Source organism: Chlamydotis macqueenii, chromosome 9 (assembly GCF_036417535.1).
Source record: "Chlamydotis macqueenii isolate bChlMac1 chromosome 9, bChlMac1.mat, whole genome shotgun sequence".
Lineage (NCBI taxonomy): Eukaryota > Metazoa > Chordata > Aves > Otidiformes > Otididae > Chlamydotis > Chlamydotis macqueenii.
This window is the reverse complement of record NC_141564.1, coordinates 18,246,200-18,258,396: the sequence shown is the minus strand read 5'-3', so window position 1 is coordinate 18,258,396 and position 12,197 is coordinate 18,246,200. Positions and strand designations below refer to the sequence as shown.

Here is a 12,197-nt window from a genome sequence, read left to right as displayed (position 1 = left end):
TCAGAGGTAGTGAAGTTGACAGTTCTCAATCAGGTCTATCTATGGTTTAGAAAACAATTATTCCATTCTGTGTCAAATTGGCGAGCAGGCTGTTACCATCCCAGGTAGGATGGGTCCCTGCTACTGCTAACGTGCACCCTCTAGGGTTTATTTCAACTTTCTAAGCCAATTTAAAAAGATTTTGGCATAGACTTCCTTAGGCGAAGAAAGAGATTTTGCCACTTTTTCCATTTAACCACTTCTTGAAAAACAGTCTTTTGATATTCCTGATTGGCTGCCTTTTTTGTTTGTAAAGAAAATGTCTTAAAATTGATTGGTGACTCAAAAAAAAAAAACAAAACAAAACAAAAACAAACCAAAAATTTTTCTCCTACATAAGCAAACTGGAAAGAAAGTGAAAATCAGCCAGTATTTGATTTACCGTTGGTACATTCTACAAAAATACATTGGTGTGTACAAATCTATGTCTATAGCCACACTTCAAGGATTTAGGCAACTACTTAGTGTCAGAATGCACATGTCTGCAGATTTATGCAGACATCTAAGAATCTTTGATGAGTAATCCCTATAAAAGCGAAATTGTACAAACTAATATAAAATTCTTAAAGCACATACTCTCACTGTTCTGTTTAGGTAACTTCATATCCCATCCTGTGATGAAGACACTTGTTACAATATTTCTGTAAAATCATGAGAGATAGTAATGATTAACTAATCTACACTATACATTATGAACTATCCACAGTCAGCAAAGAGCTTAAGAAACACACCATTCCACATCATTCACTCAGCAATTTTTTTTTTTTTTTTTTTTGAGACAGACATTTCTTGATTTCGCAGAGCACATGCTTGGATATTATGGGGGGAGATGCTACATCCCACTCTCCACAAAACAGAAACTTCCCTAATAACAAGCATTAAAGGGCAAGGTCTAATCTCAGCAATAGCTTCAGGAAATTAATCCAGATTTACAGCAGCATGGCACAGCCCCCCTTTTCTCGCCCCGCAGCAGTAAACACTTCTCGATGGTTTCCAATTTTTGCCAGAGAAAAGTTAATTCATCTTCTTCCCAAAATCCGTGCTTCACAACACTGGATTGCTAGAACACAAATTCCTGCTCAGAGAACAGAACACAACAAAAGAAGCTTCCACATTTTCAGACCGTCATGTTAAAATCGATCATGAATAACAAAAACCGCATGTGGCAAACTGCAAAGCTGAAATACATTCACCGCAATTCTTGGACACTAAGCTAATGAAAGGATACGGCAGACTGCATGGCAGGCTTCATTCCTTCCTCCCCAGAGCTTGCCAGCAGACTGTTTCACAGCTGAAATAGAATCTTAGAAAAATTCCAGCCCCCAGCTCTGCTCTGAGCTATCGCATCCAGTAAAATGACTTCAGAGCCTATTCACATAATTTTTGAGGGACCACTCGGCTCAGGAGCTGAAGGACTGTGTTCTTGCTCACTTGTGAACAGAGGCCAGTTAGCTCGGAAATATTTCCCTGGTTACTGCCATCGGAGCCAAACAGTGAGCCACAGCAGCCATCACTACTGCCAGCAGCACTCGGAGTATCTGTCTCAGTAAGAGGACAAACACTGCTCACAGCCAACCTCTCTGCCCGAGGAGACCCGGCCACCGCTCCAGCAGCCTTCTCCAAGCTGCCACCACCATCTCAGTTCAGATGCCCATTAGAAAAAGCAACAGAAACACACTGCAAAGAGCGATGCCTCCCCTTCAGACCCACACACACTCACACGCATGTGCCCGCCCTCGTGTCGCAGGCTGGCTCCTCGGCAGTTCCGCTGCGGTAATGAGTTCACTGGAGGCAGAGGGGAGGGATGGAGAGAGGCAGCCTTCTGTGGAAGCAATCCTGGATCTAACCAACGGTGCACCAAAGAGCTGACGTTCTCCTAGAGAAGACTGCACAAATTGCTTAGTAACTGCTTCAACGCAAACCACAGCAGAGACCTCCGACACGCACCATGCCCAGGCTTTAACCCTCCCCAAGGGTACAGCCGCCTTCCTCCCTCCCAGGCAGCTCTCCACTTGGACCCTTACACGCTTTGGAGGTGTTCACAGCCTCGCACAAACAAAGGCACATCCCTACAATAGACAAAACAGATTCATTTGTTCAGACTAAGGCATGGAAAGGGCTCTCATTAAAATAACTTTAAATAGTAGAGTGTTCAGGGCCAAGGAAAACCAAGAAGCTGCTGTGAATAGCTGTCTTGGAGTCCTCTCCTGAGGGCGCACCCACACACCAAAGCACAGTGCTGTTATTTAAAAACAAAGGCAAGGACTATAAGAGACCTGTGAATTTGGTGGAAACACGATGCCAGCTCCCGAACAGGGGAGTAATCAGTTCTACACATCCAGTTCAAGAAATACTTGAGGACACAAGTTTGCACAGTGTATGAAGAGAATACACGTGCTTTCACATTGGCGTGCTAACAGTAACGTGGCATCTACAGCGGCCTGAAGCAATACTGAAGCAGAGCAGCGGTCCCCTAGGTATGTTGGTAGGTAGTAGGAACATCCTGTTTCTTCTACATGTCCTGCCATCAGTAATGCTAAACCAAAGACAAGTGTCATTCATTTTATAGATAGGGAAACCGAGGCACATGGAGAGGAATCCAGATCACCAGCCAACCTCAGTTTTCCCCACCTGTAAAATGAGGAGCAGACCAAAGTTGTCTATACAGACAGGCTACTGGAGTGGATCTGTCTTAAGGATTACACACTCAGTGTTTCCATCCTTCCCCCATCAGCCAATCAAAGCCTTCCAGTACCTAAAGAGGGCCTACAAGAAAACTGGGGAGGGACTTTCAACAAGGGCACGTAGTGATAGGACAAGGGGTAATGGCTTTAAACTGAAAAATGGTATATTTAAATTAGATATAAGGAAGAAATTCTGCACAATGAGGCTGGCGAGACACTGGAACAGGTTGCCCAGAGACGTTGCGGATGCCCCGTCCCTGGAAGTGTTCAAAGTCAGGTTGGATGGGGCTTTGAGTAACCTGGTCTGGTGGAAGGCGTCCTGCCCAGGGCAGGAGGGCTGGAACTAGATGATTTTTAAGGTCCCTTCCCACCCAAACCATTCTGTGATTCTATGATAAATGCCAAATCAAAGTAGAGTATCACCATGCTAGGAACAAGACACACGAGAGCTGAAGACACCTGCAGTGTCACAGACAGACACTACGAGGTCGATAAAGGCAGATTAGGAGAGCAGCAAGGTGCACAGTATGTTCTTACATTGCACTTTCTTTCCCCAGCCTCTCCTAAACTGCATGCTAAACAAATGAATTCACCAGCTGTAGTGCATGTGTAATGTTACTCTGCTGCCTGTACTGACAGCGATGTCCACACATAACCAATTTACAATCAAAATCTGCCTCCCATTCCAGACACGTTTTGCCCTCCGGAGGGGAGGCTGCGGGTGGGGAATTCAGCTCCAGCTCTGCTTGCGCACAGTGAAGCGACAACAGCCCAGTTCCACACCAAGACCCAGCTCATCACTGGAGCCCCAAAACAGGGAGCAGAGCCAGTGCACGGCAGAGCTCCCCAGGCAAGGTCTGTGTGGTGCAGTGCCCTCTCCTGGGCAGCGTTCCTGACCTTCCTGCAGAGCCTCATCCTCTCGGAGCCGAGCTGGGAGAAGCTCCAAAGCCTTAGGGACACATGTCACATCGAGGTAAGCAGCTGATAAATGTGCCACATCATTTTAAAAATAATACTCTAAACATAATTTTAACCCTCTGTGTAGAGATGCTGCAGAAGAAGCAGATCCAGCTGTGGAGTCAGAACACTAACTGCTACTCCACAAGTGAACGTAAATGGCTCATCTTATGCAGACTCCTGAACGAACTCACCATAGAAGGGGCACCAAGAAATTCCTCTCAGTCCACTGCATGCTCAGAGGAAAGCTCATCAGGCAGCGCTTTCAGTTTCATAAACTAGATTTACAAGTGTCAGATAATTTTTCACTTGCGTAATTAGTAAAGGTAATTTCAGTGTGCATCTGTAAAATGTCTTTGCCAGGCTCAAAAGGCTTAGTTGTGCCTCTCTCAGTGCAACAATATTTTTTACTACCCACATATTGTCCCACCAACATACAGCAAATGGAACAGAATACTACTGATGTTTCAGGTTTTGTTACTGGTAAGCACCTACAGTACCTATGGAAGTTTACTTTAAAAGAAATAATTAAAAGTTCAAAGACCTGATCCTCAGTTGCTATAATAAACTCCAGTTTCATTGAAATAACTTGCACCATCCAAGCATCTGACCTCACATGTTCATGTGTCCACACCTGTGAGTATGGCTCTCCAAGGGCATGACAAGGAATGGCTCGTGCCTGGGTTCCTCTGACTCGGAGATCATCTTCCCAGATTCTTTCACTGCAGGACCAGGGGGGACCATTAGGTTCATTGTGTTTGACTTGTTGAACACACAAGAAGTTCAAAGAAATTGGATTAAACCAGCATTTTAGAAAGCTTTTTAATCTTATGTTAAAGAATCCAGGCAACTGCAAATCCACTACTTCCCCTACAGCTGGCCTAACACAAAGAAATTGGCTTGTGTTTCAAAGCTCTCACTTTAATTTCCAGCCTATTGATTGTTATTGTGGTTTTGACTTAAAAATTTGATATTTGCCCCTAATTCTAACTTCCTCTGGCAGATCTCCGTTCTTGAGTTTAGTGGTAAAGTTAAAAGAAAAGGGAAGAGAGTATCCTATTCCTTTACCTCTTCCTATCTCACCTCAGCTTTTCCCAATGCTAGCAGAGAATAACTTTTCTAATTAACAGTATCCCAATTTCATAAAGAGATCTTCAGCCATGTAGACCCTTGCTCCTTTGAGGACCCCACAGCTGCACACTGTGTCAAGGTGGTGACTCAAGAGTTTAGACAAATAGCCTGAACTCAGCAATCTCCAACTTAATGACTCACAGGAACAGGTTCTGAATATGAATAAAGTGCTGTCTCTGCATAGAACAAAGTTGCTGAGACATCCTGGCTTAGAAAAAGGTGGGGGGAAAAAAAAAAAAAGTTTTGTCAATAATTCTTGTCTGTTGTAAAAGCCTGGAGGATTTTATTTTTCCCCTGAGAAAATGAATGAACTAATAGGATCAGAAATTGGTGCAACAAGACACCTGGCATAGTCCAAACATTCATATATAGGAAGCTGGGCTGCTACAACCAAGCTTTTATCCCTGAGGACCAGTAATGCTACTAGATAAAGTCCAGGTGGTGAAGGAGGAGAGTCCATGATTTAGAAACCTCCCTGGGCAGGCCAGTCCACAGCAAGATTCAGATAACAAAGGAGCAGCACAATTTGTACAGAAGATCAACACATTAGCATGGCAGAAGTGGGTCTTTAAGCACGGCTTGAAGCAGAACTGGCTGAAAATGGAGAATAAACTCTGTGGGCGTAACAGGGTGAGACCTCTGCACTGATGCTCTCCAACCTGCCCGTCCACTCAGCACTGCCTTCCCCTGGAATCTTCTCCCCAGACAGTTTACACTACAATTTAGGCGATACAGAAAAAAGCAAACTGAGCTATTATCTTGTGGTAATAAGTCCCACAAGTTAACAAAACATCACCAATTACAGCAATCTGTCTATCCGTGTTTAATGCTTTTCCATTTCACCGAGCTGTTTCGTGTTCTGGTATCGTGGGGAGAAGGGAAAACAAACACCCAGAGGCCTCTGCTATAACTTGCCCTCTGAGAATTTGTTCTCTTGATCTTCTCAGTAATGCTTATCTTTCAAACTCTTTTTAAATGGAAATCAAGCTATGTCTTCCCTATTTTCATCACTATTCTCCGGACTTTTCTGATTAGGTAAACAGGGTTCAGTGTTGTTCAACAGCAGCAAAGCAGGCTGCCTATCAATGGAACAGGTGAAGAGACACACAAGCGTCTCAGATCAGGAGCTTTTCTTAGGAAAAGCTCTATGGAAAACAGAATATGTTATTTTAGCTATTTTCTTTACAGTGAGAGCCAGCTGAAAAAAATCCCAGGTTCCCTAGGTAGCATTTTACGTTAAAGAGGAGAATACATACCAAATGCAAATAAAATTTAAAAAATTCTGAGCAATGCACAAGGAGGCACTGTGACTGAGGCTCAAGGGGTTTAGAAATACCTTCCACTTACACTGCAGATTTCAGTCTTTACGTGAGAGCCACTTCCCCCAGTAACCAGCACCTTTGTAGAAAGGTCAGCCACATGGGAAGGCGTTTCTCATTTATTTCACTCTTGAAGGTGGAGAAGCTCCCAGAAGTCCAAGAAATTTCAGCCTGATCTCATTCAGATGGGATTTCCTTCTGGAGATAGCACCATAGAAGCCATTTTCTATCTTTAAATTCTTAACTGCTCTAAAGCAATTTCCAGTACTTCAGTCCCTTTGCCTCCCTGAACAGATGGATCTGAAGAATTGCTTTTCATTTCCAGCAGTAAGAGAGACATAGCAGCAGGACAAAGAACAAGTGCCCATGATTGCTGGATAGACAGAACTGCACCATTCTTCTGTCCTACAGAAGGACAAAACCAGAAATACTCTGTCAGCGCAAGTGACAGGTCCCCATCCTACTGGCAAGGAGGATCTTGCCTGGTTTTGCAGCAGCAGCAGAATCCTGAACAGCTTCAGTAACGAGCTGCATACTCCTTCGTGTCTGCAGATTCATTACTCTTTTTATGCAGCCACCAGCCTTGAGCACAGATTAAAAACACACATTTATTCACATAAAAATATATAATCTGCATGCAGCCTCAAGCTCCACAGCATGCAGAAACATAGTCAGTGCTCACCCATCCATGCTAAGCCTCAGTAACTGTGTGGTCCCACTGGAGGACTCGAGCATCACAACAAGGCAGGCTAATTAAGAGCATCTGGGGACAGAGGGGACCATTTTGGCAGGAGGTGTCCTCAAGCATAAAAGATGTGGACCAGCAGCTGGGTGACATGAATAGTCATGTCAGCACTGAAAGACAACAAGCCACTGTCCAAGAATGATATATTTCATGAAAAGAGGCTATGCTTTGCTTTCAGCTTCAGTATCTCTTTTGTGAGGAACTGAGAGCACCGCAAGAAGGATCAGCTCTGCACTGGAGTCCCTGCCACATTTCTTGCCTGGCTTTCTGGGGGCTCCTGTTGGTTACAGCACCTTGGAGCTGCAGCTCCTAGAGAACCTCAAGGTCACATACTGGTACTCAAAACAGCACATCTGTACATCAGACCCCAGAGGGAACTTCAGCACCCGTCGGCCAGCTCACCCAGCAAGGCCCTCCCTCTGCCTGTTGCAAGGAGCCAGGGCTGTGGAGCTCTGAGCACTCATCACGCGGCCATAGGGAAACCGCCCGTCAACTGGCCGCTTACTGCAGCACTTTCTTTTTTTAGCATTCACTGTTTTCATCTCTTTACGTGAACAGGAGACTACAACCACACTTTTAACCGCTCATCAAAACAAATCACTTTGATTCAAAGGAAGCCTTGAACTTGCACGATCCAGCAACTGGATTAGCTTGGCAAAGCACTGGTCATCAAAGGTAGGTGGTCTGCAGGCCTGGCTGCAACCACATGGTCTCTATTTCTGCTGTAGTTACCTGTGGTTTGTCGTGGTTTTGTTTAGTAGGGGGGGGCCTAAGGTGGTAGCTTCTGTAGGAAACTGCTAGAAGTCGCTCCCCTTTGTTCAGGGGACTCGGCCAGGCCTAGGGCGGACCCGCTGCTGGCCAAGGCCGAGCCGATTGGTAGCAGAATGTCTCGTGATAACGCTTCTGCGATAACGTATTTAAGAATGGGAAAACAGAAAAAAAAAAAGAGAGAGAAGAGAAGATGTGAAGAAGCTGAGCGGGGGCAGAGGCGCAGAGGGGGAGGCGCAGGCCTCATGGGCCTTGCAGGCCTCACCCTCTGGCCTCTCGCCAGGCAGCCGACTGGGCCTGACTCGGCCCAGCCCAGCTGCAAGAAGTGGAGAGGAGATGAGAAGTGAATAAGATGTAAAAAAGATCCTGAGAGACATCTACCAGCCTGTTGTGAGGAACGGCTGCAGACGCCAAGGTCAGTTCTGAAGGAGGGGGAGGAGTAATGCGGCTCCTGGCCAAGATTCCCCTGCAGCCTGTGGTGACGACCATGGTGGAGCAGGTTGTCCCCCTGCAGCCCATGGAGGTCCACGGAGGAGCAGAGATCCACTTGGAGCCCGTGAAGGACCCCGTACTGGGGGAGGTGGATGCCTGAAGGCGGCTGTGGCCTGTGGAGGGACAGCTGTTCTGAAGGGACTGCACCCTGTGGAAGAGATGACCCACGCCGGAGCAGTTCCACGAAGGACTGTGGCGTAGGGGTGGGACCCCACAACAGAGCAGGGGAGGAATGTGAGGAGTTCTTCCCCCAACCATGAAGCAGCGGCATGAAACAACGTATGATGAACTGACTGCAACCCCCATTCCCTCTTCCCCCCTGTGCCGCTCGGGGGGGGAAGGTAGTAGAGATAATGTTAAGCTTGGGAAGAGGGAGGGGTGGATGGAGGTTATCTTGTTCTCTGTCTCATTATCCTGCTGTTTGTAGTAATAAATGAATAGTTTTCCCCAAGTCAAGTCTGTTTTGCCCGTGATGGTAACTTTAAGGATTTCTCCCTGTCCTTATCTCAAACCTCGAGCCGTTTTTCCTTATATTTTCTCTCCCTGTTTTCTCGGAAGGTGGGGGGAGTGAGAGAGAGACTGCGTAGTATGGTCCGATCGGGGCTGAACTACGACAACCTTCCATTATGATATTTAGTACAAGAGATAAAACAGACACAGAATATTCACAGAGCTCCACAGATGTGGTCTGTAAGCAAAAAATGCTTCATACTTTGGAGTGCCTGAAGGACTGAGTAAGCACCAGCCAGTTAGTCTTCAACAACACTCCAGCTAGATCTTCATATTGCAGGAAGGGTGCCCCTAAGTGAGAGTCAAGTCAGAACACGGCAGAGTTCTGCTTTGATGCTGCTTTGACACTATGTTCAGACAGAGCCAGCCTGAGAAAAAGGTACACGTTCACCCCTAGAGTTTGTCAACGCGTTTTTGCCAGTAGCAAAAGACTAGCAAGATGGGACAGGCATAGCCCAAGTTCTATGGGACAGATCATCTTCTCCTGTGTTTATGTAGCACCTACTACAAAGGGAAGCTGGTCTCATCTTCGAAGGAGAGTCATAGCTACATGATCAGGATCCGCTGCTTATGGAGGCAGGTAATTGCCCCTGCTGCTTCTTTACAGAGAAGAAAACTAAGGCCAAAACAAGACAAGAGATGAGTACAGGGTCAGATTCAGAGCAGGAGAAAAGAACGCAGGCAATGTTGTTGTTATGAATTCCTGTGCCACCTTGCCAGCTCCTTAACCCGTTTCCAACATGGCCACCACACGCAGAGCGGTCACTGCTGTATTCTCACAGCTCACGCAGCTCTGATGCTTGCGGCTGAAGGCACCTTATCCCCAGCAATAACCTAACTCCTGCCCCGCCTGTGGCCTCTTGGTCACATTTAAAACAAAAGCAGCAAAGATGCTTTCTGCCTCACAAAATGTCAACAAGCTCAGACTAGTTGACACACTCTCTGTTCTCTAGCAGAAAATTATTTTCCAAGGAATTTCCACCCATAATACTACACCAGGTCATCTCTCAACATGAGAGGCAGGGAAGGCGTTTCCCTGGGAACAGTAACCATGGCAAAGCTCTTACCAGCGTCTTCCCCTCTCTACCTACCGGAGCTCTGCCTCCAGCAGGCCCACAGGCCCCCAGAGCCGTAAGCAACCTGGAAGCACCTGATCAAAGATTCAGGAAGGAACTTCAATTAATTCTGTTCTGCCTTTTACTCAGATACCAGACATTTCTGCCGTGCTATGCTGAACTCTGAATGCCTCATTACAAAGCATACAACTGGAAACATCAGTGTTACTGAGAGGTCAGCCAAATACAACAAAGCATAGGTAGGCACCGAGCCCAAAAATCAGCACGGATAGATGGCCAACAGAAGCAGAGGTACAATGGACTGGCTTTGCAGTTTTCAAACTCTGGCATTGTGTATTAGAGCCCCATTAAAGAAAGCATCTGCAAACTCCAATTTGTAAGCAGTAGCTGCCAGCAGATGACCTGCTTCTGGTCCACCTCTTTTTCTGCAGAAGGTTCTCGATTTACCAGATTGAATGCAACTCTCTTTGCTGAAGAGCTAATTAAGTCAAATAAATAATTCAACTTGAAAGTAGAATCATACTGCATGCTTTTGGGGATCTTTTTGTCATGTACTGGTGAACATGTTATAAATTTCTGGATTTGAGGTTTGCTATGTATTTATTCAAGTTAACAGAGCAAACAAAACCAAAGGGCTCCTTGGTTAATCTTTCTCTTAAATGACACATAGAGAAAAAGTGGTCTATGATTCAGCAATCTTGATATATGACTACATAGTCAACAGCCTAGATTTCAGCTACCATCACTGCACTTCAGAGTAAACATGCAGTGAGCATGGATTGCCAGAACACCAGCATCTTATCTTAGCAACCCACTCAGGGTGGAATACTGCCCTGTACCCAGACTGACTCACATAGAGCAGAAAAAGCTCAATACTCCAGGTTTCTGTAATAAGTACAGCAAAACCAGAATCTTCACCATGAGAGAGATACTGACCTTCTACATCGTAATTTAGGAGCACAGGGTGAGAGGGTCAACTGGGTCATGAAGCCCACTGCCCCATCTCCTTACATTCATTTCAAAAACATATTTTATATGTGCAAATACCTGCTCCAGACATACAGAAACCTCAGTGTCTAACACCTGAGTGAAATAAATATTTATTCATAATAAGTCTAGCATTCATTTTAACCTCCTGTAGGTCAAATCACTGCAAATATCCCAGAAATACCAGCCATGTCAAAGGATGCCTCATACCTGAGTTAATATCCAAATCCAGACAGTTGTCTGTCTTTACCACTGACTCCTCAGAGAAAACATTAGAAAAACAATCTCATTTTGCAAATCTCCTAGTGGTAGCTGCATTACATTCCTAAGAGAAGATGCTATTTATTTTAAAGATGCTGCACATACCTTTCTTTGCCATGCACTCCAGCCTAATGCATCCTCCTATAAAATCATGATAAGATTTCATTTCTCCTTCTGTGATCCGGACAGCAGTGAAAGGTGGGTTCCTGGGCACCTGTTGTCCACATCTCAGACACCGAGAAGCCATTGCCATAGCTCAGGAGACTCTTGTCAGGAATCTGCTCTCTCAGTTTGCTGGAATCCAGCCTGATTCTTCAGCCGTCAGTCCAGGCTGGTGACTTTATCCCACTTAGTTCATCCAAGGTCACCCTCGCCGGCAGGATGTTCGCCATTGCAATTGGCTAAGTCTTTTATAGGCTTACTGACTGTGTTTGTTTCTCCCTCCTTGCTTTCAATATCAGTTTACTTTATTCTCTCATTCAGAATGAAAGCTGTGAACCTCAGCACAGCCCATGCCCTGAATGGCTTCCTTATCATTAATTTAAAGCTATCTTATAAGCGACAATGAAGAGAGAAGATCCCAGAAGCACGTTGCAATATCACAGAATGTCTCCTAAAAAGCATGCCAGATATGTTCACAAATAATTTTTCTTTAAGAAAAGGTTTTTCTTCATGATTTTCGGTCCCTTTTGGGCTTATGATTTTATGATTCTTCATTACTGCGAATGGATTTTTTCACTTCTGCATTTCGGCTTGGACGGTGCAAGGAGACTGCTCTGCAGAGCTGCTCAACCAATTACTCATACGTCTGGCAGTGGTACCGGGAGGCTGCAACTGCACAGAAAAGCCCTCTGCTGCCCTGCACGGTCCCTGCTCAGAAGATCTGATAATCTAAATGAACAGAGTAGCAAATGGAGGACAGAGGGGAAATATTGCTGGCAGACATTCTGCTTGTGGTGCAACCCCCCCACCCAAATTTCTTTTTAAAAGATGTTGGATCCATCATTTTGACACTAAAATGAGTTATTTGGAACATACATTTAGAAATCTCTCTTTGAAGGTGCTGGATATTTGAGTTGCCTTTTTTCCCTTTTAACAATTACTATAATACATATCACTGGTCAAAGCCCTGTGAAGAAATGAGTATTTGGGGAACCAAGTGCAGAGAGCACGCAATCCCAATGTAGAGAAATAAAAAGGCCCCTTCCGTGGGGTCGGGAGGGGACTG

General features: G+C 45.3%; 1 protein-coding gene and 1 long non-coding RNA gene across 2 annotated transcripts in view; one reads left to right on the top strand and one right to left on the bottom strand.

Annotated features, from left to right (window-relative positions):
- LOC147599723 (uncharacterized) overlaps nt 1-8,586 on the top strand; it is a 344,381-nt gene extending 335,795 nt beyond the window's left edge. The window contains exon 2 of the long non-coding RNA XR_015259312.1: nt 8,401-8,586. This is a non-coding gene — a long non-coding RNA (uncharacterized LOC147599723). The remainder of the gene's footprint in view (nt 1-8,400) is intronic.
- Nucleotides 1-11,326, bottom strand: part of MCF2L2 (MCF.2 cell line derived transforming sequence-like 2) — a 145,110-nt gene extending 133,784 nt beyond the window's left edge. The window contains exon 1 of the mRNA XM_086754196.1: nt 11,075-11,326. Within this exon, the coding sequence (XP_086610322.1) occupies nt 11,075-11,222 (148 nt within the window). The 5' untranslated portion in view covers nt 11,223-11,326. The remainder of the gene's footprint in view (nt 1-11,074) is intronic.
- Nucleotides 11,327-12,197: the final 871 nt, after the last annotated feature.